We start from the raw sequence: 27,942 nt of genomic DNA, 5'->3' as shown, positions 1-27,942 counted from the left end.
CTTGCATACTTTTTCCCCTTTTGTTTAGCTGATCCAGAGCTGCATTCTGCATGGGGGAAAAAAAAAAAGTGTTGGCATTTTCTTCTCAGGCCTTATTTCCCTTTATGGTATCTTTCCTTTCATTCAGATGTTCCACAGGAGTTACTCTTAGGTCTGACAAGCCAAGACCTATAAACGTGGTCCAAAACTACACTTCTAAAGCCTATTGGTGCCAGAATCCAGCTTTATTTCTATGACAACTTCACTCTTCTTACTTCCGTCTGTGTGTCGTCCGTCCCCCCCCCCCCCCCCGCCCAAGTCTAGCCTTTACATCAGACTACTTGCTGGAAATAAAAAGTATTTCCAAAATTGATACATTTCATCTCAAGGCCTTTCTTCACCAATCCACCAAATTAGGTAATTTATTATGAGGAATTAACCAGAAAAGCATGGTCAGCTAGAGGTCTGGGTTAAAAGGAAAGACATCTGGAATCCATCTGATTCTTCCAGAAATATTCTGAATTTCCCCTTAGGCTCCAGTACCTCCAGACACTGCTTTATTAAAAATAGTACAAATCAATCCTTAAATGTCTTTACCTTCCACAGGAGTTTTCTGCACTGGCATAATGCCACAAGAAGGTTCCCAGGAAGTCCCCCTCAAAATGCTTCTGTCGGCAAATCAGAGGGGCCAGTGACTGTGTAGGACATATGCATCAGAGATCCCAACAGGCAGGATGGGAAGCAGTGGCACTACTACACGTTACAGCAAGGAGGCTGAAACTCATAAATTGATGGTGTAGCTGTCCCCCAAGTCAGACTACAACATGTAATGGGGAAAATCCCATTAAAGATCGTATTTCCTCTGTAAAGATTGGCTAGTCTTGATTTTTACAAATACTTTCATAACTTATCTGTGAAATAGAAAATATAGAAAAAAGATGGGTTTTTTTGTAGAAGAATATTTAGCTGTGTATGGGAGCATTTAAAAAAATCCTGCAGTATTTGCAAACAACACATTGTATTTTTGACACCAGAAAGAACAAAATAATCTACCTAACATCACTGCCTAAATTAGCTGGAAAGAGAAAAGGTGATAAATAGATCTTAATTACAATCTAATTATTCACAGCTTACAGCCCCCAGCCAGATCCAGCCAACCAGAAAGGTTACTCATTTGGGGCACCATAGTATGTACCCTCTTTGACAAGGTTAGCTTTACTTAGCAGTCCATGAAACAAGTAGGACAAATACAATCAATTTATTACTAGAAAAACCTTGGGGATCACAGAATTGTAGAATATATCCAGTTGAAAGAAACCCAGAAGGATCATCAAACCTTAGGATCACATATGGGTTTTATGTTTTTAATTTTTTTGTTGTTTTTTTACAAAAACTTGTTTCAAACATTCACAACATTTTATCTGTCCGTGACACATATATTTGAGATTATTTTTCCATTACCAAAGAGATAACTCTGTAGATGACTACTTTTCACTCAACTTGAAAGTGGTCAACTGTGTCTTTAAGTCCAAAAAAGCCCTTTCACCCCAAATAATGAAGCTAAACCTTTCCACTCAATTTTCCTTTCAGCACAGCTGCTTCTCTTATCACTGCAGCTTAATTTTCCTCTGAGCTGCAACATGATGCTCAGGTCTGGAAGAGCTTAGAAATATTTATTTTTTAACACAGGGGCTTGGTTTTTTTTCCAGTAGACATAAAAATACCAGACTGGAATGATCCTTTACATCTCTCTTCCAAAACACTAGTTCTAGATGAAATGCTGGTCGCTGAATAGCTCTTCGTAGAAGTGTATAAATTTTCAAGATAAAAATTTCTGCTTGAGGGGGTTAAAAGACTGCAGAACTTTGTCATGCAATTTTCATAGTAACCAAATAACAGTAAGCAGCTACAGGTAATTTTTTAAATTATTATCAATTTTATCAATTCTCAGTAAGCTTCTGTGATGGAAAATTCAGTACACTGTTAATGTTGCTAAAACGTACTTAGATTAAATACAGTCAAAAAACGACTGCAGCTGAAAGAAATGCCTGAAAAAGTTGGGAAAACAGTCACAATTTCTAGTAGACTTCAGAAGCTATGGGGCTCTTAGCATTTAAGTTGAGACAAATGTTTCAAGAATCCTAAGGAATACAGAACATAATGGCAGCAATTTACATCTTGGAATTAAAAGAAAGAAGGCATGCATGTTACACAGAGGGAAAACACAAAGAAAGAATTACTTCAATAGCTATGAAAATCCCTTGGGAAAATAGTATTTCAGTTTGAATGTGTTTCTTCCTATTTCTTTCCCTTCTGGAAAGCATTACTACTTTTTTTTTTCTTTTTAACAAGTATACACATATACATGTATGAACTGCATTTAAAATTGTTCAATAAAATTACTACATTAAAGAAACCACACACATTTCTAAGAGAATCAAGAAAGACAGACAGACCCTGTTCTCACAAACCAGAAATACTGCCAGATACACAGGACTGCCCAAAGTCACAGAACAAAGAAAACTCACGCAGATGAGCAACATGTGGCAAACCTTTAATCAGTCTTTTTTTTTTTCTATGCGTGCTAACACCAGCAAAAGCCCGCACCAGGAATGTCAATATTTCACAGGGCAGAACAAAACCAGCCCTGACGGCACAGGGGTATCTCAACAGTGCCAGCAAACCACAGCACTGTACAAGCCAAAGAAGAAACACCTTTGAAAATCAAAAACATAAAGCATCTTGGATGATGTGTTCAGATGATTTGGGATCTCAAAGAAAAAAAATCAGTTCTATCATAATTCATATAAGAGAATGGCAGGCAGCCATCCCAGAGTGCCTACAGAAGATATTTAATGAGACACAGAGAGAGAGGTGGTTCACCAAAAGAAATTTTTTTGCTCTCCTTCTCCCAAAGGAGGGGGACACCAGGAGTCCCTCAAGCACAAAGTGACAGGCTACAGGTAATTCATCCTCTTTCCCAAGGGTCTTGCCATCCCTCATCTGGGATGGGATGGCACACACAACCACAGTATGTGGAAGCCTGCATTTCCAGGCTAAGATCTGGAGACAAGTAAGGAGCAAGTGGGCAGTAGGGTCTCTTCTCCCAGCCTGTAGAGAGCCAGCCCAACTCACAGCTGGTCCTCCTCACTGGGGTCACTCTGAGTACCCCCTCGGCACTTCAGTCATCTACACAACAGAGAGTAAGACACATGCTTCTAATTCAGGTTATGCAGAGCAGTGGCTTTAGGAAGGACAAATTTTCCTGCCCCCACAAAGCTGATAGATAAAGCAGGGGGTGGGGAAAGTACTTCGTAGATTTTAAAAGAAAATTACAGTGCAAGGGAGGGAGGTATTCGTAGCCAAACATGAGTCAAACTGGTCGTGATGATAGAGAGAAATATTTCATAAAGCCGCTGCTGGAACTTTTGTTGTACTTTAAAAAATTCTCCTAAGAGCAAGACTTTGTTCAGTTTTTGCTCATTAGATTTCTACAGTTTCTACCCTATACTGGTCTATCTGACATTACAGGTTGCTCTAACCCACACAAGACACATCAGCCCCACATAAGAAACCTGAAAAGAGCTGCAAGATCAACAGCCTAAATCATTTCTTGCGCTGCAGCTTTGTTCTCTTCTTTTACCTCTGATTTAACTTAAGAGTCGATACTGATTTGCATGTACTTATTACAGACGCATATCTGGATTGCCTGAGATGAACATTTCTCAGAGTGATCTGATGAAGATTAAGGTAATTTACTTGATAAATGCATAAACATAAACTTTAAAAAATATTTTAAAGCATATTTCACTGTCAAAGCCTTCATATTATTTAGATTCTAATCTATGTATTTAAGCATTAAGTAGACCTGCATTTTCAGACTCTTAACATTTTCATCTTCCTCCTTTCCTATGCACACTCTCAGCCATACTGAATTTCTCGGTGAGAGCTTCTGCTGCCCATTAACAGCTCAGCACATAAGATCTCGGAGTTATCACGGCCATTTTAGATGGCCCAAAACCCAAAAACAGAGCTTAAAAAAGACATAAAATCCCAACAAAACAGAGAAGCTGATTAAGAAAAAATGGCTTAACATGCATTATGAGCTTTTGTTTGTCTATTTTAATGAACAGTGCATTGCAGGGGATGAAGGCTGATCTATAAAGAGCCCTGGATGTTCCTGAATAGAAGGCAATCAGTTCCCAGTTTAATTATTCACCATGAAAACAGAATTCCCTTTAACAATTTTGAACATGGTAATTTCATTCGACTCAAATGCCTCCGTGCGTTGCTTTTGCCCCTGCCCTGGTTAAAGAATCATGTTAGAAGTCTTGCTGGAGCCACAAGAGAAGCAGGATGACCTACTGCACAGCAAGGTTAAAGACAGCAGCACTCCATTTACTTCTCTACAGCTTATTATGTTGCACACTTCTGCCATTTAATTTCTATCCATACGTAAGTGGCTTACGCATTCCTTCATTAAATCCACCTGCCTACACTTCGCAAGCATTTTACCTTTTCATCTCAATTGCTTCAATTCCACCTCCCCAACTACTTTAAAAAAAAATAAAAATTCTGTCCCTCTATTCATTGCATGATTCATTTCCGGCCAGTTTTTTATTCCGTCAGTATTCTGAGATGAGAAAAATTAAACAGTTTTACAGTTGACGTCAGATCACCAAATTCTGTGAGAACAACAGAGAAGTTTCATAATTATACTTCATTCTGTTCTGCACCATTTTATTTTATTTCTGCCTGACTATCGTCACGCTGTAACAGAACATGAAAAGGTTTGTGAGAGCCAGGCTGGGTGATGCCTGTGTCTTTTTTCCTCAGTAGTTACGGTTAATTTATAACCCAGTAACGTTCATGTCTCATTCAGATTATTCCTTCCAACGTGCATTACTCAAAAATTAATTTTATCTTCCAGCAAGCTGCCCACGGAGCCTACCGGGGCTGTATATCACATACGAGAGGAAGGAAGACACTTATTTGGTCTCTGGGCTACAGCTTGTAACTGCATGACCAAGGAATACAGCAATGGCACAGGCTGCCTGCAGATAAGAAGAGCGGGGCGAGCTCCAAAGCTGCTCTGAAACAAGCGTGCTGTATGGCAGACAGTCCCTCCATGCCTTTTCGGTGCAACCAGGGATGGAGGAAGGCAGACTGCATAGATGGGGCCACAGGCTGGCAGGAAACGCACAGATGAAGAGCCTCTGGCCAAAGGGGCCACAAGCTGTCAGGGGCTTGTCAGTGTGATGCGATCCAAGCCCTGTTTATAACCTTAATCCCACACAACTCTAAAGCAGGCGAGTTTGGTGTGTTGGGTTTTTTTTTAAGTAAATCTCTGTGTATGCACTTGCAAACCTCTATAAATAAAACACATGTGCATTTATCTCCAATTAAACCCCTATGTAAATTTATATGCAAATTAAGTGCAACTCTCAGGCTGCTGGCAAGCTGCCAGTTCAGTTCAGCCCCTGGTATGGCAAAAGTTCCGCACCGTGGATGGGATGAGACCTGCCACTTCTGAGTTTAGCCAGGAGAAAGCATGGATGGTCCCATTCAGGGGAGAATGAAATCAGGAGGGGGTTGCAAGTTTTGATATCTCTGAACAGGTTGTATTCACACCATCAGAAAAAGCACTCACGTCACTCAAATGCAAGGGAAAACGCCAATGAATGTGTGCAAGGGAAAACGCCAATGAATGTGTCATTTTGTGACGAGCAGATTTCTTTCAAGCTCTTCTCCTCCCCTCCCCCTAGCTCTTCAACATTTCACCCAAGACTGCACACTAGGAGCCAAAACCTTTTTGTAGGGTCTGTATACAGGTGCAGTAGCAACACTCCCCTCCCAAATGAAACCCCAGGAAGACAAGCAGGCAATATAGGGGAAGAAAAAAAAAAACCAACCCAGATTTGAAAAGCACATTAATCTGCTTGACAAGCCATGAACCACATCGCCAGTTTAATTAGAAGCAGAATCTGTGGAAGCAGAGGGAACACAGAGGTGCAAGCATTTATAACAAAAAAGGGACTTGTGATTTAATGACCTCCTCTGCTAGTTTAAAAATTAATGGGGCCAAATCAGATTAAAGCATTTTTAATACAAACCAGTCTGACATTTATCACTGGTGTTAACTATAAGGTGGTTCCCCCATCATTTGAGCAGAATAAGAAATTCTATACTTTTTCAACCAGGCTGGCTCCAAAATTAATTCTTAAAGTCATCTTGTATTTAAGGTGTTTCTGCTGTGGTTCAATGTGTACTGCTGACTTTCAGTCTCAAACCCCAGCTATTTAGGATGATTCTTTCCTGTCTCGCTGCTCCAGGCACAGCCTGTGAAGGAAGATTGGGAAACCCCAGCCCACCTTCAGACTGTGTAAGCAGTGGAGTTAGCTCTCTGTAAACCTGCAGGGCAGGAGGTTTTTTTCCTCCTCCTCGCCCCAACGACCACCATGACTACTTCTTGTTCTGAGGGGCTTTTTTTTTTTTGCATGCTTATTTTTAACCAAGGCCAATGCAATGTTCCATTTCATGGAGTGGCCCAAGAAGTAACTGTGCAGACACAAGCAGCAGATTCCGGGCTGCATGGACATGGATGGATGGACGGATGTCACCAATCCAGCCTCAGGGAGACACCAAAGCCCCTTGCACACACCACTGGGAACTTCCTTGCATCAAAACCTGCCTTTGATTTAGAGTTTGTGATTTACCACTAGGGAGAAAGGGAGGAAGCATAGCAAGCAATATCCTCCCAACAGGAAAAAAAAGTCTTTTTGAACGTGGCATTTCTGCAGTGCTTTGAAGGCAGAGTCAGCCTAGAGAAATGCACGTGCCAAGAGTGTGGGTTTCCACATTTAACCTTCCAGGGGGTGTGGGGGAAAACCCAACAACAAACCCATCTTGCAAACACCAGTGCATGGCAAGGTGATGGAAGAGCCACAGTGGCAGCTCACTGGTGCTCTTATTCTTCCTCCTCCTGCCCTGTCACTTTGGTTTGGTTTCAGGGAGAAAAGATATGAAAGCTATCATCTGAACCTCATCTCTTCTTCGCAAAAAATTATACCTTATTCCTCAGAAAAGCAACTGACTAAATTGGGTGCACAAAATTCTGGGGCAGTCAGCCAACTGCAAACAAAAGTAATTTCCTTTGGACAGGTATATAAAAACCCTATGTTTTAAAGGTTTATGTCACAACTAAAACAAGTTACCAAAATTGTAGAAAGAAACCTAATTTATAAACTCAGGTGATTTATTTCTCTAGTGCATGAGATTTACATTTGCTTGCTTAATGCTGAGGATCAAATTTTCTTGAGGTATACGAGCCATTTACAGAGAAATATTCCTAATTTTAAGTGTAGCGCAACTGGAGCTTTACTTCTTATAGATGCACAGTGCCCATCAAAAACCAAGTAGCACAGAGGAGGTTTGAGCCACTGAATGAAAAACAGATTAGATCAATCCAGCACATTCCTGGGGTGTACAAAGTCACTGATGAGAAACATGAATGAACTCAACCCCAAATCTGGTATTTTGCTCTCTCTCCCACCCAAGTATTGCTACGTGTCAAGCCAGGAAAGAACCTTCTCTTCCTGCTGTGGCACGGCGTGTGGGGGGACTCTGCTTCTGGCAACCGACCTAAACCCACCCACTCCCAGCACATCTGGACACCTCTGTGCAACTGCCTGGACTTCATCTGTAAAGCACCAAAATTAAACCTACAAAAACCTATTAAACAGCAGCAAGTAGTTAAGCTGCAGAGAAACAGCCCATTACACCACTTCACTTAGCAGGTAAACAGTCTTATCTCTTCCACTGCTTCCTTGGAAAAATATGCAAAGCTAGGAGAGGAGAAAAAAGCACAGGGAGAGCAATTTTTGGCAGTGACAACTGTCAGAGGGAGCTCAGTCTGAAAAGAAATATGAAAAGCTTTTCCTCACTTGGACCTTAATGGCAAGGAGGGTGTTTCATGTTATGTACTAAAGCAACATCTATTTTTAAAAACCTAAGAATATAGTATCACAGTGCCTCAGGGTTTACAACAATTTCCTGCTTATTAATTAATTGGCTTGTTAATACAACAATTTGCAGGCCTGTACAGCCTAGCAAGCTCAAGGAGCCTGTGTTCTTTCTCCCTGCCAAGATCAATGTGCATTAGTCTAAACTCTCTGATGTTGAGCAGACTCTGCTTCTGTCAGAGATAACTGAGAAGCGACATTAACTCTTAGAAACATCTGCTCAATATTGGAGGGACAAACAAAAAACTAGGCATAAAGTTTAACTCCCAAATGCCATCGTTTAAAGGGTCAGATAAAACATCCCTTGCAAGACCAGTAAAAAAAAATAAAAGAAAAAAGAAAAAAAACCCAACAAACCCCAAACCAACTTACTTTGCCAGCAATGCTATCAATGAAACGTAAAAACGAGAGATCTATAACCATCTTGCAGGCCATGAAAATACAAAAAACCCTATAGCTCCTGCATTTTCTACAGTCTGGACTTCTAGATAACATGAATCTCACTTTACTGAAGTGTATCAGTAGAAAACACTCACCTGCCTGCAATGTGAATACAAATAAACCATCTTTGAGGCACTTCCCCGACACACCAGCTTTGTTCTTTGGGTCGTATTAACATTAGCCCAGTTAAGTCCTTTCACTGAGCACATATCAATTCCCAAATACTCATGGATAAATTTAAGAGGTGTCAGGATGCAGCATATTTATTCACTGTTTGCCTCTCTGTTTTACAAGGCCTCAGGAAATGAAGACTAAAATGAAAAATTTAACTCTGAAGCCTCATCTAGTATAAAATGGACCTGCCTGCTAAGAGCAGTAAGGTGCTCTGGCAGCATGTGGACCTCATGCTCCTTGCATTTCACCAGCTTCCACTTTATCCCTCCATTCAAATTTCAGTGCTGGGCCAATGCCGAGGCTTCGTGCTTCAAGCCCTGAACACACGCTGGAAATTTCCCACCTCCTTCCTTTAACTCACCCATTGGGCTTGACTCCAAAAAAAACCCCAGCTCTGCACTCACAAGCACAGTGCCCAGTATCCTCCACACAACAGCCTTGTGGCTGCCACAAAGCCGAGGCACAGCATTTCCAGAAGGCTTCTGCTTTCCAAGCAATTTTCAAAACTGAATGGGTGGTCTGAAGAGACACATATCTGAATATGATCCTTCCTACATATACAAAAGTATGACCACAGGGGTAATGGGCAGAGTATCAACACTGCCCTGTTTCTACTTGCATCATTTTTCCAGCTCATTCCAGTAATGTACAATTAGCATAACTTTCACTACATTGTGATATCGTATATGTTGTCTGAAAGTAAAACCATTATCACTTCCCTATCTCCTTCAAAAGATACAAACATTTAAATCAGCACTTATGCCATTTAAATGAAAGGAAATACTTTACTAAAGTGAAGCAAGATGTTAACGAAAAGGTCTCTATTTAATACAAACAGGATGCAATCAAGTCTCATGCTAAAGCAACTCTTGTTTGGGTGTTTCGTTTTTTTGGGGGGAGAGGGTTGGGTTGACGTTTTTCATTTGTTTGTTTTTCCCCTCGAATTTGAGCTCCAGAGATGGCTCCCACATGCCATGGCTAAAAAGTTGAGTGTCCTCAGCTCTTATCAAGTCCTCTCTATCGATTCAAACTAGCCACCCCTACTGGTGAATAAAACAAAAATACCTAATAGCCTTCCAGAAATCGATATGCTTAAACTTCATTTGTGTCCAATTGTTGCTTGCAGCTGTTTTTTTTCCCACTAATTCATTCCTTTACATAAACACCTTTGGAAGGAAAGCTTCCAATGATGATAAAACTTATGGGTATGGTTTCATGCTTCGCTTAAACTGACCTAAAAGGAGGCTGCTGCTGACAGGGCCACTCCTGTGCTCCGCTGAATTATTCCTACATTTATCTGTAGCCAAATGCTGACTGTAATACAGAAAGGAGAGACAAGTTGCCAGTGAGGAAGGGAGAAGCAGATCTAAGGCTCGCTTATATCAATTGGGATGTCGCATCCCAAATCCTGCAACACAATCCTTGCACCTTTTCCCTTTGGTCCCCCCCAATCTGTGCACCAATCAGCATGAAACTCCTAAAAACTCATACAGCACCTCTGTGCTGCCTCTGCTTATTTTATCTCCAGCATTAGCCAGATGTTTTCCAGGTCAAATCCCCAATACCAAACCGCCGAAAAGGCAACAGTATTTTTCTCAAGGCCTTGGCTTCCATAATCTGCAAACGTGCAGGGAAAGAAGCTCGCAGGTAAATCCAGAGCTGGAGTATGTAAGGCAGGTGGCCTTCCTCTGTCTGACCCACCCTGTGGTGGCACCCTGTTGAGAGGAACAAATCTGGGAGGCTGGATATGGGTTGCAGAACCACGTAACTATTGAGAAAAAGCTGGCAAACAAGAAGCATGTGCATGTATGTCTTTAAACATTCTCTATAGACACCTGTATGTACACAGTTATCTGTTCAACAGGCTCATTTTCAGATTATGGGGAAAAATAACAACTGCAGCCTGCTATCAACATTTTCATCAGCATCAGAGCAGGAATTAAAGTATCAGTTATCTACCAGTCATCCAGATTTTAAACCCAAATTTCTACTCTACACACAAAAAAAAGCAGAGTTCTTTGCCATGAGAATCAAAACGGTAACTCCCAATTTTGAAATGACTCAGTGGTGAATAAATTCCTTCTAACTGTGTTTCAAACTTTGGTTTCCAAATGGTAATTTTATGGATAAGGCAAAAAATAATTTCTAATAAGAATTTCAAAGGATATCACTGCAAAAATCAATTATGAAGTCAATGCACAGAAGCAGACATGTTATTTTTATAATATTTCCATTACCTTCCTCTATATTAAAACACAGCACACTTGAAAAACTGTGTAGATTGTCCTGGCTTTCATTCTCTCTAGGTCACTGCTCCACTAGAAAGTGCAGGGACCAAACAGAGTAGTTGTTTTACTTTTGTAGTACAAGAAGATGAGATGTAGGAGCTCTTTCACTACCTAATTGGAAGAAGGCATGGCACAAGCCACCTGCCCTGCAACACAAACTTCATGTGATGACTCCTTGGAGAAGGACAGCAAAATGAAGCGGCATTGCAGTCCATCTAAAATAAAACACTTGAGGGAGACTGAGCTGTATGAATTGGGTACTAACCCCAAAGACTTTACTCTTCAGCATGGACTTGTTGCACTCAGAAGAATGAAGCTCCTTGGGTTTAACCCAGTTGGGGGGAGTAAAGCACCATGCCTGGCCAGCTCCTCTTCCCCATCCATCACCACCTCTGATGGGAGCAGTTAACACCACCGCTTATTAACCAATAAAACCCAGACCTCTAACATAAAAACTGTATCCTGAACAGGACATGGTAATGCAACTGAAGACAAATGCTAAACTCCAAGTCACAAAAAAGATGGGAAGAAAAACCATGCTGGCAGATGCAGCTCCTGCAGAGGTAGGTGAGAAAGGGACAGAAGAAAGAAGCCACATCATTTTGCAGTCAGAAGTAATATACCTGCAGGTAAATACTAAGATGTGAACTGATGCAGGGATTGCTTCAAGAATGTAAAACCTACCAAAAGCCACCTGGGTTTCTACAGTAAGGATTACTAGTAAGGTGAACTGCTTGGCTAAGTAAGAAGGTAAAATAAAGAAAAGTGAAAAATAGGAAACACTGACAACATGTCAAATGGCAGATATTACCAAATGCTCTGCCAAACTTACTTTTGCAATCAGTTGGAGACAGTTCTTGCATGACCTGCTCTCTCCAGCACGTACCACCTTGCAATTCCTTTTCCCCCACACCATAAACTAGGAGGGGAAAAAAATCACTGTAGTTGACTGTTGTATCTCAAACAGGGAAACCCAGTGGATTTGTGAAGCAAGCCAAGCTGTCCTTCAAGCATGAAGCGAAGTTTTAATCAAATACAAGGCGTGCCAGCTTAGTGGAAACCACTCTTCAGAGAGATTACGTAAACTTTTTAAAACTCACATAGGAAAACACCTCAGAAGATTTAGAGGATTTGTAAGTTGAATGCCTGATGATACTCGGAAGGGAAGGAGGACTTAAAGATAAGATGTGGGTTTGACCTTACACAAAGGCATCCTCCAGCAGTATAAAAAAGCACCATATTTGAGGGACAGCAAACGCAACAGTAGCCCCAACATTCTGCCATCACCTGTGATGACTATCATCAAGAATTCATTTTCCTTGTGTATTTAAAGCACAGAGAAATACAGGCATGTTAATTCACTCACATCCAATAAAGAGTGAAAGACATCACCTTAGCTGTCCTGGGAATGAGCCCTTCTTAAACTTTGCTCTTAATTAAGCAAATTGCTCTACCCATGCCTCCACACTTTGCGATGCAGGAGTTGCCAGAGGAAGTGCAGGAGTCCCTTCAGTGGAGACTGCCACAGCCAAACCATTTCCCAACCTGCCTCCCAGACAGTATTTATAACCAGAACACAGCATCTTAATGAAACGTTTTACCTTTCAAAACATGTAATATTTTCTCAACAGAGATGAACTCAAGTGTCAGGTGTTTTAGTGTCTAGTCTCCTGCCAAGACTAATTTGCAAATGCTCTCCCTACTTATTGAAGAGGCTCCAAAAAAAAAAAAAACCACCTCTTTCAGGGCTGTCTTACTATACATCCAAATTATCTTTAAACAAGGCAAAACCAACAGTCCTCATCTCAAATCTTACACAACATCCCCATGTTTTCCTTAAAAGAAAGCCTCAGTAAAAGTAGAAGTGTGCACAGATCCAAAAGTCACAAAGGGTCAACCTTCAAGCAAGCTAAGCAAAGCTGTATTTACAAAGTAACATGGAAGCCAGAGATTTTAAACACTAGAGCAGATTGACTACAAGTATCAATAAAGTTTATGTCGTGCCAACATTCCCCTTATAAAACTTGTATTTTCGGGGCTATGTTCCATGTTGAGCACATCGTTCACAATTTCAGACTGCAACAACACATTCAGCTTCAGGGTAGCAAGGAATAAATATTTCCCAGTCTAAAAAATAATTAATAATCCTTAATTACTTTGTCTAAATCCCAAAGTAACTTTAGCTACAGTCGTTACAATATTTTCAGAACTGGTTCAGGGCAAAGTTGACCTCAAAATTAAGGTTTAAGAAAAACAAAATGTTTACTTTTGAAATGTAGGTATTTTCACTGGAGTATAAACCTGCAGATCAGCTGTTGTGATACTAAACTAGTGGGCAAGCAGTGAACTGTTGAAAAGGCAAAATAATATTTTTAGTCTATCTGGAAAGATACGTGAGAAGAAATCAGCAACATTCCAAGAAATAATAAATGTCTTCCAGTATAATACGATAATTCTTGCTGTTTTCATCATTTTCTTTTTAAATACCTTAAAAGTGAAAACATTTGCCATGTTCTGGCAAACCAGCACACAGGATTATATTGTCAGATGTATCAAATAGATTAATTTTTAAAGAGGTATTTAGCAAGGACACAAAGTTTTCCCATTTAACATCTTATCTAGCACCATACATAAAAACATTTCTGAACTACTCAAATGTATTCTTTCCAAGTACTTCTCTTTTCAGTCAGCAAACACTTACAGCTATTGAAGTCAGAGAGCTGGAGTCTACATACAAAGACATTAACAAGTTGTAGTCCTTTCAAACTGAGACATCCCAGTATTCTTAAACCTGGCCTATGCTTTTTCTAAATAACTTATATATTTTGCAGCCTCTTCAAAGAAAAAAGGAAAAGTTAAAAACTAAGTTGATGAGAGAAAATTGGAGAAATAATGACCGATGATAAAATGGCTTTGAAGGGAAATGGTTGGAAGTAGCTTCTGCTGAATTCAGTGAAACATTTCAGAGCAGGAAACACTCATTCAAGATGCAATATTTAAACACACCCAAAAAGCCAAAACAACTAAAAAAAACCTAAAACAAACCCCAAACAAAAGAATATACCAACAAACAAAACCACACTTGAGGACCCTTAACATAAGCATATGTACATGACCTACACCAACTCAAGAAATGCCACGATAAACCCTTTTTATCCAAAACCACACCTGAATTATACTGTGGGAAATAACAATTATTCATGAACCCATGAGTTTCGACCTCCCTACTCATCCTTCCCCCCAGGCACAGTCCCTCTCTCTCCCCCAGCTGTGACCTGTTTCTGAGCGAGGTGGTGCACACATGGGCAGAAAGAATATTAATTCATCAAAACCTGGTTTGCATCACAGGGATCTGCAGAGGCGGTGTGAGGGAACTCAGAAACCACAAACACTTTTGGATGGGTGGGGTTTTTTTCTGAAATGCATGCTGAAGCCTACACTAAACCTCCTCGTTAATTTACTGAGAACATGTTTTGGAGTTTCCTTGTAACACAGATTTGTGCATTACACCATGCACTCGGTTCTCACAGAAGTAGCTGTGTATTAGCTCACTGTGCAGCCCAGGCTGCCTAACTCAAATGCAGAAGTCTGAATTTCCTTCATGTCCCACCATCAACCAAAAATGTCCAAGGGCTCTACAACGTGCTGATGAAGTAGAGAACACTCCTTTTTACGTGCAAAGATGTTGCATTCCTTTCACTTCTTTTTTTCCTCTTCCACATTTCTGAAAATGGAGCATATGAACAGCTTACTTGAGAGGAACTGCTATTCAATAAAAAATGGAAGAAAACATAAAAATTTAAGGTCTCTTCATTAAAGAAGCCCCAGGAATTTGAGCTATTTAGCTTCCTGAGAGATAAAAAGAAATCTCCACGATTTCAAATTGCAATTTGACAATACTGAACTCTCACAGACATATCCAGAGGATTTATTCCTTTTGAAAGGCCTTCGCTAAACGCACCATCTAAACAGTGACACTCAGAAGCCCTGCAGCGAGCTGGAGGCATGTCAGCTTAATCTTGCGACAACGTGAGCGGCTATTCTTGCTCTCAAGGTGCAACAAGTCCTTTCATGATCCCAAGCACAAAAGCAAGGAGGTGCCTCTGCTGCAGCCGCAACTGGAGTTAAGAGACAGCTTTGAAAGTCCCAGCCAAAATTCACTGCACAGTGCCCCTAATTACCACTGCTTTCCTCCAGCTATATCCCCTTGGGGTTTGTTTTCCTGAAATCAAGAGAGACAGTGGGAACCAGACTTAAACAAAACTCTGTCCATTCCATGTTTCTGCACCTTACCAAGACACTGCGTGAAGTATGTATTGGTCATTAGATGGCGATGGTATTTTTGAAGCTGCCACTTATATTGTTTAGATTTGGAGAGGCAGAAGTTTGCCTGTCTGTGATTGTCTTACATGTTGCCTTTATTACAGGCCTCCAGGAAGGAATTATGAACTTAAAATTCATGCAGAACGTCTTGCAGAGGCATTTCCAGCTTCAGTGTTTCAGCTGCAATTGTTTGGTTTGTGTGTTCAAGTGAAAAATGATCCCTTGTCCCACAAGCTGACAAAACTATTTTTCTTATTTGTAGCTTTTGCTCTCCTCTCCCATCAAGTTTTGCACCTTTTCTTAAGCCCAACTGGGTTTTACAGAGAAAGACTTCCCTAGGGTTCCTCCAAATCAGAAAAGAGGCTCTTTAATAAATACAATTTATAAACCTAAATGACCCAAATTTACTTCTGGATAATGGAAATTTTATGTGTATATTTTTAGCGAGACTTCAGTCCTAGGATTAAGTTGAAATTTATGTAGGTAATTACCGTCACTGAAGAAAAATACAGCATAATCCACATATAACAGCTTCCTCTTATAATTGTAAATACTGGCCACTGTGTCGTATCAGGAGCCGGCCACACAAGTGGATAACTTATCCAGTCCTGTTCTCGCGCAGGATGTGCGCAAGGCGGTATTAATGAGAGCAAGAGCCTGAAGTAGAGCTCACCAGACCAAATAACCTCCTGACCACACAAGTAGAAAATAATGAAAACAACACACCGCTCTTATTCGGTTTTTGGGACCAGATGGTGGATGCTCAGGCAGCCAGTGGGTGAGAGAGCAGCGATGCTGCGACAGGGGAGGGAAGAGGAAAGGTAGCCTAGTCCAGGCTAGGCGTATTTAAATATGGATAGGTTGAAGGAAGCAGTGTCCTCCTGAGCACAAGACCTTGGAGCAGGAAGCTATTTCAGGGCAATCCGTTTCATTCAGACATGCCAGACAGGAGTTGGCTGCCTGTTAAAGTCAAGACACAATGTCTTAAGTGGGGAAGCACAGGTCCTACTTCTGAATTGGTGCCTTTAGAGCTGAGTATTCAATGTCATACAGGTAAGTACAATGAAGGGGCCGGGGATTGTTTTGAGGAAAAAAAAAAGCTCATTCTGAACAGCCACTTAGAGCAGAAGAGCATCCCTAGAGCAGAGCAGGGGGAGCAGAGTCAGGCTCAGCCTTCGCATTGTCCTTCCATACCTGCTCCTGCAGGAGCTAAAAACATGGGGAGAGGAAATCAAAATGGTAGTGTGACCTTCACAGGCTATAGACAGCTTGAATGCAGTTTAACCCCAGCATTAAGGATGAAAGCCTCTGCTCATGAAAGGCAGGCATTAACTAATCTGCTTACCCATACGAAAAGAGGAAAGAAAAAAAAGCCACGTACACACCGAAAAGCACACTGTGGTTTACCGTAAGCCTGCCAAGAATGTAGCAGCATAATCATAACAGAGTTTATTTCAACACATCATCACAACCATGCTTAAACATTGTTCTTTGTACTGGAGCAGGCATGCTGTCAATCATCCCTTTAACGCCGATCTGCAGAGGCACCAAGGCTCCGGCAGCTACCACGCTCCATCACGAAGTCTGGCCAGAGCCAGCCACCGTGCCCCCCTCCCAGGGCCTGTCATGCAGTATCAATCAGAGGCTGGAGTCACATATGACAGAAAGCTGGGAGTGGGGAGGAGGAATTACCAAAACAAAAATTAAAGAGCATTTGCTTGCCCACATCTGCCAACCCAGTCAACTGAAGGAGCACGAGGAAAACAAGGAACGACAGGAGAAAGATAATTATTCTTCCCCCCTTTCTGCGACTGTTTTCCTTCCCGTATCGACCGTGTTCCTTTCTTGCCTTCCTACTCCTTTGCATCCTACATTCCTGACAAGTACACCCCAACTGAAACCCAGTTTTACCAAAAGATTTTGGCATAGAAGCATTTCGACTACAGACATGGTATAAACATATTAAATAATGTTTCCTTATCTTTCTCACATAGAAATCCCTCGCCCTCAGTCTCTTCAGTCTCTAAATGAATTTGCTTTCGTCTATTCAGCAGTGTTTTTTGGCTCGAGTTTAATTAAAATTTCTACCAGTCTATATGAGGGAGATGGTATCTTTCCTTTCAGACAGAAGACAATATCCTCTAAGTATTTCATATCCTCATTTCTTAAAATCAGCTCATCAGAAAACCACACTCCTCAGCAACAAGTGTTAGATTATCTTTAGCCACCAGCATCACCGTACTGAAAGACGCCTCACTGAGATATTACTGTACACTTCTCTTCTCTGGTGGATTTCTCTGCCTTTCTTTCTTCATTACACCAGTTCCGTCTGTTAAAAGGGTTCTTTAAGTATGCACAAGGTTCCCAAACTAATACTGTATCTCTGGATTTCCTCAAGACTGAAAAACTGAAAATATTCTGGACTCTGCTCCACGTGTGGTGTGTGTGTGGTGGTGTTTTTTTAACCTTTTTGTTCAGTCACAGAGCTGACATTTTCCAAACTTCCCTCTCTAACCACAAGATCTAGAAACACTGATCTCAAAATGAAATCTGATTTTCTCATGCAAGTGAATAGTTTTGGAATCCAGAAGATTCTAAAAATGTCCACACAAATACCACACAAACAGTTAAAACTCTATTTCCACAAACTGATTTTGCTTCTTTCCTCAGCTCTGTCCAGAAATACCTTGATAGGGTGCACCAAGGTGCAAGGGTGAATGCCAGGTTTGAGGAACATTCTTAGCTAAGCCCTAAGAGAAGGATTAAGAAGAAGGGCAACCCTTCTTTGCTACCCTTTCCTGCATCCCAGGGCACATCTCTTGCACTGAAGAGAAGCTCCAGGATCCTCTCCCAAGCTCCTGCAGCAGGGCACATCTCTCTTTGGGAAGTGAAGGAATAAAGGACAATAAAACCATTGCCACAATCTGACTGGACCTCCAGTGGGAATGTACCAATTTACAGGATATGCTAGAGGCCAAATCCAAATGCCTATCTCCAGCTGCATTTAGAGAAGACAGGGACAGAGCTTAGGAGAGAGCTCTGATGAATATGTCCCAGCTCCCGAAAGAACCACACAACTAAAAATAGACCCTCTGACTTCTAAAGGAAAAAAAAACCACAAACTGCTTTTGTCATTAAATGCACTTAAACCTGGGGCAGAAGGACACAACAGATGGACTCACTCAAGTTTGATCAGGATTTTCTATAAAAACCAAACCAAAAAACCTCAACAAACCCAATTATTTGTAGGAATACTCATGAAATTCACTGTTTACTATCACATAACCTATTTGAATATTTGAACATTATTTTTAAATAGAACTATTTCCTCACTTGATGAGGCAACTTAATTATACTGCATAGCAGAAACTGTATGACAGGTCACAGGGTTAAAGCTGCTGCATCAATAGATCATTACCAAATACACAATTTTCTCATTTCTACCGTTTATTCTAGAGAGCTGAAAGTCAATGCATAATGCCACTACTAAAAGTGAACAAATGCATTTGCCAAAGATAACAGTGGCTCATTCATGTGACCAGGATCCCTCATCAGGACACAGGCTGGCACTGTGGGAACTCCTAAAGACACTTCAAGGGAATATTCTACACACAAATTCACAATTAGGATTACAATCCTAAATAATTTTCTTTTGATTTATAGATATATTGTAGTGGAAATTCATCATAACATAGAGGGGGAAAGCCTTATATCTGTATATTTGCACACAGATGTGGAGGCACTGCTTTCAAGGCATTAATTTTTTAATCGACACTGAAGTAGTTTTCCTTAAAATGGCGTAGTAAAAATGAAGTTGAATTTCAGGTGGTTTGTATTTTAACCTTCATTTTAAAGTGAACAGGCTTCCCACTTATGCAAGTCTTGTTCTTTTACCACCATCATCACAAGCTTCTGAAAGCTATTAATATTTATCTTAAGGCAGAGCAATACAGTCAAACTGCTGTTTTCCTCAGAGGCCTCAAAGTCATTTGTCTGCCTTTCCTACCCCTCCCTCCAAGGTTCTAGACTGCATCCCTTGGCTCCTGTCGGGACAGAGACCTGCAGGATGGAGATGTTCGCAATTACCATCTGCTGCCGCTTCTGAGAAAGACCTCATGCAGGAAGCTCATGCCGTTGACCTCATTTGATCCAGACGAAAAGTAATAATGGAGCTCCTGTGGCTAATTGCCAAGAGAGAAACACTTAAAGGACTTATTTCCGACATCCTCGTCTCCTCTGATGAAGATCTAAACCAGCAGCTCGAGACAGGCTTCTGATTAGATCAAAGTAGGACACATTTCATGTTATTAGCCACATAGTTTTGTCTTGTTTATGAACCGCACCATAATGGACCCCAGACGAGTTAAAATACAGTAGCTTGCAAAAACCATGATTATTATTAAAATGTGATAATTCACATCCAGTATGTATCTTTTTAGTAAATGCTTGAAAATATTTTCTGTCCCCAACTGCATTGGCATTTAGTGCAGATTAGCATCGGGTTTTCCAGTTTATGACCTCACTGATATTTGAAAAGATTGCTTCTGTAAATAACCAGGAATGTTTAAGAAACCAGTTTACTATATTTGCTATAAAGGAGTGATATTATCTCAACAGGAAGAGATAATTTTTCATAAACTAATTCCCCCATATCCAGTAGTCTAAATAATGTAGGAAATCTCTTGTATATAAAAAACATCTAAGCAACTAATTGTCCAACTACCAGCACTCACATTTTGCTGTATAAGGCAAGAGACAGCAGTTTTAATTAATAAGAATTAAAGGCACCTTTGAGCGATCACAGCACTGCATTTCGAGAAGCCACTTGCCCCCAGCAGAAGCTGATTTATGCAAACCAGGCTGCCTTTGCACCTTAAAGGAGGCACAGTCAGCCAGCAGTGGTTTCAAACTGCTGTAACATAAAGGCAAGGTAACCATGAGGCAGCGAAGCCTGCAAGTCCTTATGTTTACTGATGGTGCAAACCAAAGCACTCTCCTCCAGTGGGACAGGAGGCTGGAGAAGCAAGGACTGGCCCACCAGAGCAGGGAAGCTGCAGTTTCTACACAAGGCATGACTATGGATGTGGGTGGCATTAGAAAGCCATTTCTGCCTCCCCAGTGCACAGCAGGCAGCGGTACGCTGAGACAGGGTGCTCTTTGTTCACCACTAAATTTCTTCACCAAAAGCCAGAGATGACTCTCTCTCAGGCTTCAGCCTAATTTGAAATATTGCCTCCATTCAAACCTTTATTTAAAAAAAAAAAGTAAACTGAAAGTATTTATTTAAAAAAATAACCCTATGCATGTATTGCTTTATATTTTGTTATCATTTGCATATATATGTAAATGTGCACACATATACACAGAGTTCCCTGCTTCAGCTGTGCGAGGTCTTTATGCAAGTTATTTTCTTCTCTGCACAACATATGGGAAATCTTCCAATATTACCTTTTCATTCAGGTTCTCCAGTTATGCAGGAGCTTTCATCTCTTCTTTCCTTCCTAAGCAACAGCCTGATGTTACACCTAATGAGAGCCAGCAGCCAGCCTGAGCAGGCAGCGAGCAACAACGGGCTGCCATAAAACATCTGAACAGACCAGAAACAAACACACTTTCTAACTCTTGAGCGGCAACAAGACCCTAAAGGGAAGCCTTGTCTGAGCTGCTTCCTTACACCTCCTTAATAACACCAGCCCTAAGCCAAGTAACAGCAGTGGAAAACAGGATGGAAGGTGGGTGATTTCTTGCCACTTGCTTCCAACATCCTTTGGTCAAAGCAAAGGCATCTCCTCGACCCTTCACAAGATCAAAAGGCAGCAGCTCTATTTACAACATCCTGAGCAATTTAGGCATCCCACTCGACATTGTTTCCTACCTCCCGCCCAGTTCCCTTTTAAATTGGATGGTTTCTAAATGAAACCTCTACCCTTTATGAGTTTATAGCCATGGTGAGCCAAGGAGTCCTGCACAGACAATTTTAAAAGAAATGAGGAAAAACTTCTCTGTCTTAACCTTGCTGCACACAAAATGGTAGTGCGTGAAAAGGAAAAAAACCAATTGCCTGGCATTTTTTAATTACTAAGTTGAAGGATTTATGCTGCTGTGCATTTTATGATCTCTCTTCATTTCTCAGTAATGCGCACAGTACTTGGGAGTGTGCAGCTTCTAAAGTAGTTGCTCTTGCTCTAAGGCATCTTAGCATTTTAAGGGTAAGAAAAAACACCTTAAATGAAAGTGTTGGGTAAATGCACAGGATGTTGCAAGCATCTACTTTCTTTGCACTTTCTTTCCTCCCCTCCTTTTTTTAGTGTTTTTTGTTTGTTTGTTTTTAATTTCATTTGGTTTTTATACAACCCATATTCACAAATTTAGGGCCATTGTTATGCCAGTCAGCAAGTGACAGGACCAGTAAGAGAAGGAAGGAGGACACGTACACCCTAAGTAGTCCCCTAAAAGAAACCCCAGAACAAATTTCCCAATATATGGCATGCATGTGTTAACAAACCACATGCACACCACCTTCCTCTCCCAGCAAAAACAGGGGCTTCCAAGCCCAAGGACACAAACCTGCTCAAAGCCAGGGCCAGCCCAGCACAGGCTCCTGGCCAAGGGCCAGGACATGGGCACTGAGGGCCAAAGCCACTGACCCCACCCACTCCTGACCTGTGATCCCCTGCACTGCAGCTACTGAACGTATTTAAGAGCTAGATGCTCATCTGTCCCCTTTTAACCTGAATGCATTAGGCAGAGAGGGTAAGCAACTTCCCTGTGGTCCTTCAGAAACATATTTTCCTCATCCTAAGTCGCATCTGTTGTAAGCAGTGGACACTTCCTAAAGACTTTTTACCAAGTGTAATTTCTTTTTCTCATCTCCTTTTCTACCTTAACTGGTAATTTAATGTGCTTCATATATTGTCAAATAAGATGTATCTGAGTGTATAAAAGCAAAGAGAATTAAAAATCACAAAGTAATTTAATTTACATAAGAAAAAGTTATGATTACAGTGTCTTATAAAACTTCTAATTTCATCAACTTATTATATGTCATTCTTCAATGGAGAGAGCACTCACAGTATGAAGAGTGCTTAAATCAAAAACACACTGTTGGGGAACAATCTTCATTTTAATGATGCTCAATAACTGGGATTAAAATATTTTATGAGTCACAGTTTCCATTTTAAAAAAAAAGGCAAAACAAAAAAAGGAGAATGGTGATGATTTTGTTCGAAGTGTGGGACTTGTTCATTAAACACAAAAAAAGAAAGTGTTGGGAGAAAGGGATCAGGTATCTGAAAACATCTATACTGCATTGTACTTTAAAGCACTAACTACTTTTCCCTTAATTGGCTTCCCCAGATCCCAAGGAATCTGCAAACCCACCAGCTCCACAGCACAAGCAGCCGCTGTCCCAGCTGCTCCAGACAGGGGATGAAAGAGCCCTTCAATCTACAGATCTATTTATATTCCTTCACATGGTGACTATAAAAAGGTTTCCTTTCAGGCTGAGGTTTCTCAGCATTAAAGTTAGCAACTGTTCGAACATGAAAAATTCTGTGTACACAGATTTTTAAAACGGAGGTGACGCCTTTGTGTTTGAGTAAATTCAGTTTGAAGCAGCAAGGACAGAATCTCGCACATCTTTAAACTTCCTGCACAGTGCCTTTGCAAAAAGAAAACGGGACCCAAACCAACCTGAAATAATGCATTAAATAGATTATTCTGAACAATAAAATTCTTCACCAAATACTCTCTATCCCAGTCATCTTTGCATTCCCCCCTGCCTCCCAACCAAGGCAGCCAGGCCGGCACAACACAATGAGCCATTCCCAAGAACCAGAGAGGGGTATTGGCTGCTGGTGTTTCTCATTCGAGCCTGCCCTGGGTTTCCTGACCAGCCTCACACAGAATGGCTCTGTGCTTCCACTTCCTCCTAGGTAAACACCAATAATTATATTTCCATACCTCACAGCGTGTAGAAAGGAATGACAGCTCATACCTTTCCATAAAAAAAGTCTCCCAATCTGCCACGGAGGCTGCTCCAGAAAGAGACTTCTAGTGAAAACAAATAGCTTAAAAATTAAAAGGCATACAATAGAAACTTGAAGCCAATTGCTACAAATCCAACTCTACCATGGGAAAGGAAAGCACCCCTTTTAAAAGTCAGCAGAGACAAAAGAAGCACTGTGTCTGGCTAATGTGCATGGTCCTGGTCTTCTTTTCAATTTGCTTTAACAATTTATTCTTTCCATTAGTTCAAGAACAACAAGCCCGAAAGGCTGATTATTGAGGGTCAGTATTGCAAATTCAAAATAAAAAGTTTTAAGATTGATACTGTAAAGCAACTCCAGCTCTCAAACCCACACACTTCTTCCTCAAATCCACCTCACCAGTAAGAGCCCAGGCTTCCTAAAAGCAAATGAAAGTATAACTCTGCCTTGGGAAGATCATGACAACATCTTGGGATGACAATTACTTTTTTTTTTCCTCATTCACAAGGCAGTGAAAAGAAACCAGTTTGAAAAGGTCCATGGTTTCTGCACACAAAGCTCTCCATGACAATACTGCATGATGGCACTCCTGCTCTGCCCCACCACCACCTCTATGGCCACTCCACACCATGCCCTGCATCCACCAATGGACTACCTAGCACTTTTAATTAACACCAGTACCACAGGGTAGCCTTGCCTGGGGCAATTACTGCCACCCCAGTGACTAGGCCTGCATGAGGAGTAAACATCAAAGCCGACGGTGTAAGATGTTATTATGGCCACAGATGTGGTTTTCCCAAAAGATACATATTTTCTAGTTTGGGTGGTAGAATAAGAGTGGGCTGGCTGGTCAGTCAGACAGCCAAGCAATAGCCAATCTATCCTATTGCAAAGGGATTTTTAAAGGCATATGTTTCCAGATAGTTCAGGTTGGCACAACAAGAAATAGAGGAAGGAAAGGGAGAAAAAGTGCATCCTAATCACATTATTCATACCAGAGGAATAACAGGTTAACTCCTTAATGTCCATACAGTTTCTCCTAATAGCAAAAGATGGTTTCTCTATTAGTAGAGCACTAGTTAACAGAAATTCAAAATCATACAGAAGCTGGCAACGTTACTTGCAAAGAATCAAATCCCCTGTAATCACAGTGCAGTCTCCCTTTGCAACAATCATTAGTGTAAGAAATCACGACTCAGAGGACAGAATTTAAAACCTTTTTCAACCCTCCCATAGTTGCTTCCTTGCTCTTGCACATCCTACACACTGCTGTGGGGGCATCTTTAACAGGAGCAGCCAGTAACAAGGAGTCATGATAAACAGGCCAGGTGCCTTTCGTACCAACCAGAAACAGAAATTATTACAGGGTTTTAAATACATACCCTGTTCCAAGAGCTCTTTTATTAGTTATGCATATTTTAAATCAAATTCTGTGGAAAGTAGCTTAAAGGACATTGCAATCAAGTGCTGTGCTGGTCCAATAAGGCACATCAATCTCCCATATTCAGTGAATAAATGGCAGGTAACAGCTGTTACGCTGTACAAAATTCTTCTCTGACCTATACTGAACATGCATTCGATCAAATTGTCTCCAATAATGCCAGGAGTACTGCCAACCAAAAGATTAAATATTCTGATTTCATTTAAAAAAAAAAACCCTGAGATGTGACGAATATTTTTAGCTCCGAAAGAGACGAAAGAATATTCTGTTATTCCCGTTCTTCAGAGTTACATTTGAAAAAATTGACATCTGTCCTAATATCCAGATTATGTAAATCCTGCTCTGCAAAGACACTATGCTTGCCCAGAACTGAAGAAATAGAAACGGAAGAAATGTTCTGGGTCAGTCTGAACCATCACGTTACCTATAGGGACAAATTAAAGAAGCCAGTTTTGCATTTTGTCCTAAGGCAACAGAAAAACCTCTTTCTCCTGACGTGTTCCTCTAATGACAGAGATGGCCAGACAGAAAGAAATCCACTTTACCAGAGCCCTGGTGTGCATCAAAAGCAGTGTCAGAAAAGCAGGTTTTGTCAGAACTTGTAAATCGATGGAAAGCTTCACTGACTCACACTGACTGATGCCAAAAATGCCTTCTCTCTAAATCTGCCTTTAAGGTAGCATGTATAGGAAAAGAAAATTGGCAGCGTATATAGAAAAATTAAATTATGTCCCTTGTTTTTTTGCAATACACAAAGAAACCTTGTAAAGAAAATCTGAGGGTGGATTGGTTGGGTTTTGCTTTGTGTTTAAGTACACACAAAATGTGAGGTCTCCTTCTCCCTGAAAGGCTCCTGGTGATTACAGAGTGCAGAACGGCAGCCTATCCTGTGGGATTAAAGCTGCAGGAACTAGGAGAGAGGAGTTTAATCTACAGCTGTGTGCTTCTTTTTCCCCCTCCACTGGTGACTGATGAAGGTGTAGGAGTATGAATGCCTTTGCTGAAGGCTGCATATCCCTCCCACTACCGTAAAAGTTTTGAGAGGTTTCAATAGACATTAAGTTCCTCCCACAATTTTCTGAAGCAAAACTAATGAAGAATCTGTTTGACTTGATGTTTGGGGGATTATTTTTTGTTGCTGTTCATTTGCTCTTTTTCCCTATGAAAAACAAAAAGAAAAAGCCAAATATGACTCCCTTAACATCAGACATTAAGGAGAATGGCATGCAGAAGATCAAAATAATCTTCCTACATAAGGCATACAGGACAAGTTTTAATAGCCTATGTATGTGAACCACAAGACTCGCCTTTCTGAACTCTTCAGAGCATTTTTAAAATAAAAGCTTTCTTGGACCTCAAAGGGAAATCTTTGAAGATTCACAAGCAACAGGGGACAACCATAGAAGAGAACTATGAATACAGAAAGATCTGGTGTTACAGATTAATTTCCTTATCAGGCAATGGGATAGGTGTCTTAAAAGCAAGAAAAGAAAAAGAACGGCAAATTATTAGCACTTGGTACACTCCAGATCTCCCTGCTAACTCTGATAGTAACACGGGGAAGAATCACATATATGTCTCCAGCCTTTCTGCAGGGAGGATGAATCAATCCATCAGGCTGACGGATGCCTGAAAACTGGCAGCAGAAAATTTTAGCTTCTAAGGTATTAAGCGATGACGTAATTCACCTCCTGTTGAAACCTCCATCAAGACAAAGTTTAGCACCTCCGGGATGGGGAGCCTGGGAAAGGTAGGACCATGCATGCGCCCTCTCCCCATCCTCCACTCCCAGGCTCCAGCCTGAGGTGTTCTACAGAGAAAATGAGGCACGCAGAGTCCTTCCAGGAACAGCATCTCCAACACTGCCTCTGCCCAATACTCACTGAACAAGCACTGGGAAGACACAGCTGGGGATGATGGAGAATGGCCTTAGGAAGATAGCGGTAAAAAGCATAGCAAGGAAGAAGAAAACTGTAAGCAAAATGGAGCACGGTACCCAACGACCTCTGAAGATCCAGAGTACTTTTCCCTATTTCTCTGCCACTTCATTCACACATACCCTCCTCCCCTCCTTCTAAACCGGGCTGGACACGCCATTGGGCTGCTGCAAGATAGGGCTGGCTGGCCAAGGGGGCAACAGGCTCCCCAGCTCTTCACAGGACATTTTGCCTGCCTGCCACACCAAATACCCTTGGAAAAACCACATGCTCGGTTACACAGCTGGCTGCCAGGTAGGCCCCACAGTTACTCCTGCACACATGACAAGAGCCAACCCTTAGCCTGAGAACTGGAAGTGACGGAGCATCAGAGCAACCCAAAAGCACAATGCTCCTCCAACAGCACAATGAAAGTCTTTTCTACAGATGCTTTTTGCTAAACCAATGACACCATGCTGATGCTATGGAATGGCTGGTCTTTATGGAAAAGGATCAGATGGAGAGGACAAATTTGAACTAAAAGAACGATCTTTAGACAAATTCAGCAGGACTATGCAAATTGTACACAGACAATATAAACTCTTAATATACCTAATATACCGGAGCAATGGTCCTAAGTAAGAAAAAGGTACACTCTGTGCTGAATAACAGTTACTTTGTCTGTTCTCTTCCATGTTAAACCACCCAGTTTTGCACATTCTTAACATGATTATCTAATAACAGTCCCTGCCTATATGCTTGGCTACATATTTTAACATATACCACTGCAGAACAGAGAGGTACTGAGGGGGGAAAAAAAGGTATAAATGTGTGAAGCTAAATTATACATATTTAAGCAATCAAATGCCTACCTGAAAATCTCGCACTGTGTTCAAATTCATGTTTTGTAGGAAAGGCCTGGTGATATTTGGTCTGCTTAAATAAATATTTATTAATCTCAATATAAAAGATCAGACACCAAATTTATATGAGCTGAGTACAGTTCAGGCAGAAGCCAATAATAGCTGCTTTCAGACTTTGCAGCGTTGGAGTTTGCCAAATGGAAGTGACAAGTCTGGACCACTAAGAAAAATGAAGCCATTTGGTAAGTTATATGCTGCGTAATAAACAGTCTGTCAGTTTGCTTCTAATCCCCCCTTTTCCACAAGGGTGTTTTTTTCTTTTTTTTTCCCCCTCCTCCTTTTTCCTGATGCACTCTGCAGAGCACGTACATATTATAAATTAAACAGAAGCTACTTTAGCTCCATGGACCACACACCGTGGACAACTTAGACAGGTCATTGTTACCTTAACAGAATTTGGGTTTTTGTTTGCATTGTACATTTCCTTTCTGTTTTGACAGCAGGTTTT

The 27,942-nt window shown here is 41.0% G+C and overlaps 1 protein-coding gene across 6 annotated transcripts in view; it reads right to left on the bottom strand.

Annotated features, from left to right (window-relative positions):
- JARID2 (jumonji and AT-rich interaction domain containing 2) overlaps positions 1-27,942 on the bottom strand; it is a 216,542-nt gene that overhangs the window by 146,360 nt on the left and 42,240 nt on the right. The window contains exon 1 of one of the 6 annotated variants that reach the window (XM_051799153.1): positions 14,514-14,531. The exons of the other annotated variants lie outside the window; for them this stretch is intronic. Coding sequence (XP_051655113.1) covers positions 14,514-14,516 — 3 coding nt within the window. The 5' untranslated portion in view covers positions 14,517-14,531. Of the gene's footprint in view, positions 1-14,513; positions 14,532-27,942 lie in introns of those variants that run through there. 6 annotated transcript variants of the gene reach the window in all.

This window comes from Manacus candei, unplaced genomic scaffold (assembly GCF_025592945.1).
Source record: "Manacus candei isolate 608988 ecotype Guabito, Panama unplaced genomic scaffold, ASM2559294v1 h1tg000049l, whole genome shotgun sequence".
Classification (NCBI taxonomy): domain Eukaryota; kingdom Metazoa; phylum Chordata; class Aves; order Passeriformes; family Pipridae; genus Manacus; species Manacus candei.
The sequence above is the reverse complement of the archived record's forward strand: the minus strand, read 5'-3'. Positions and strand labels throughout refer to the sequence as shown.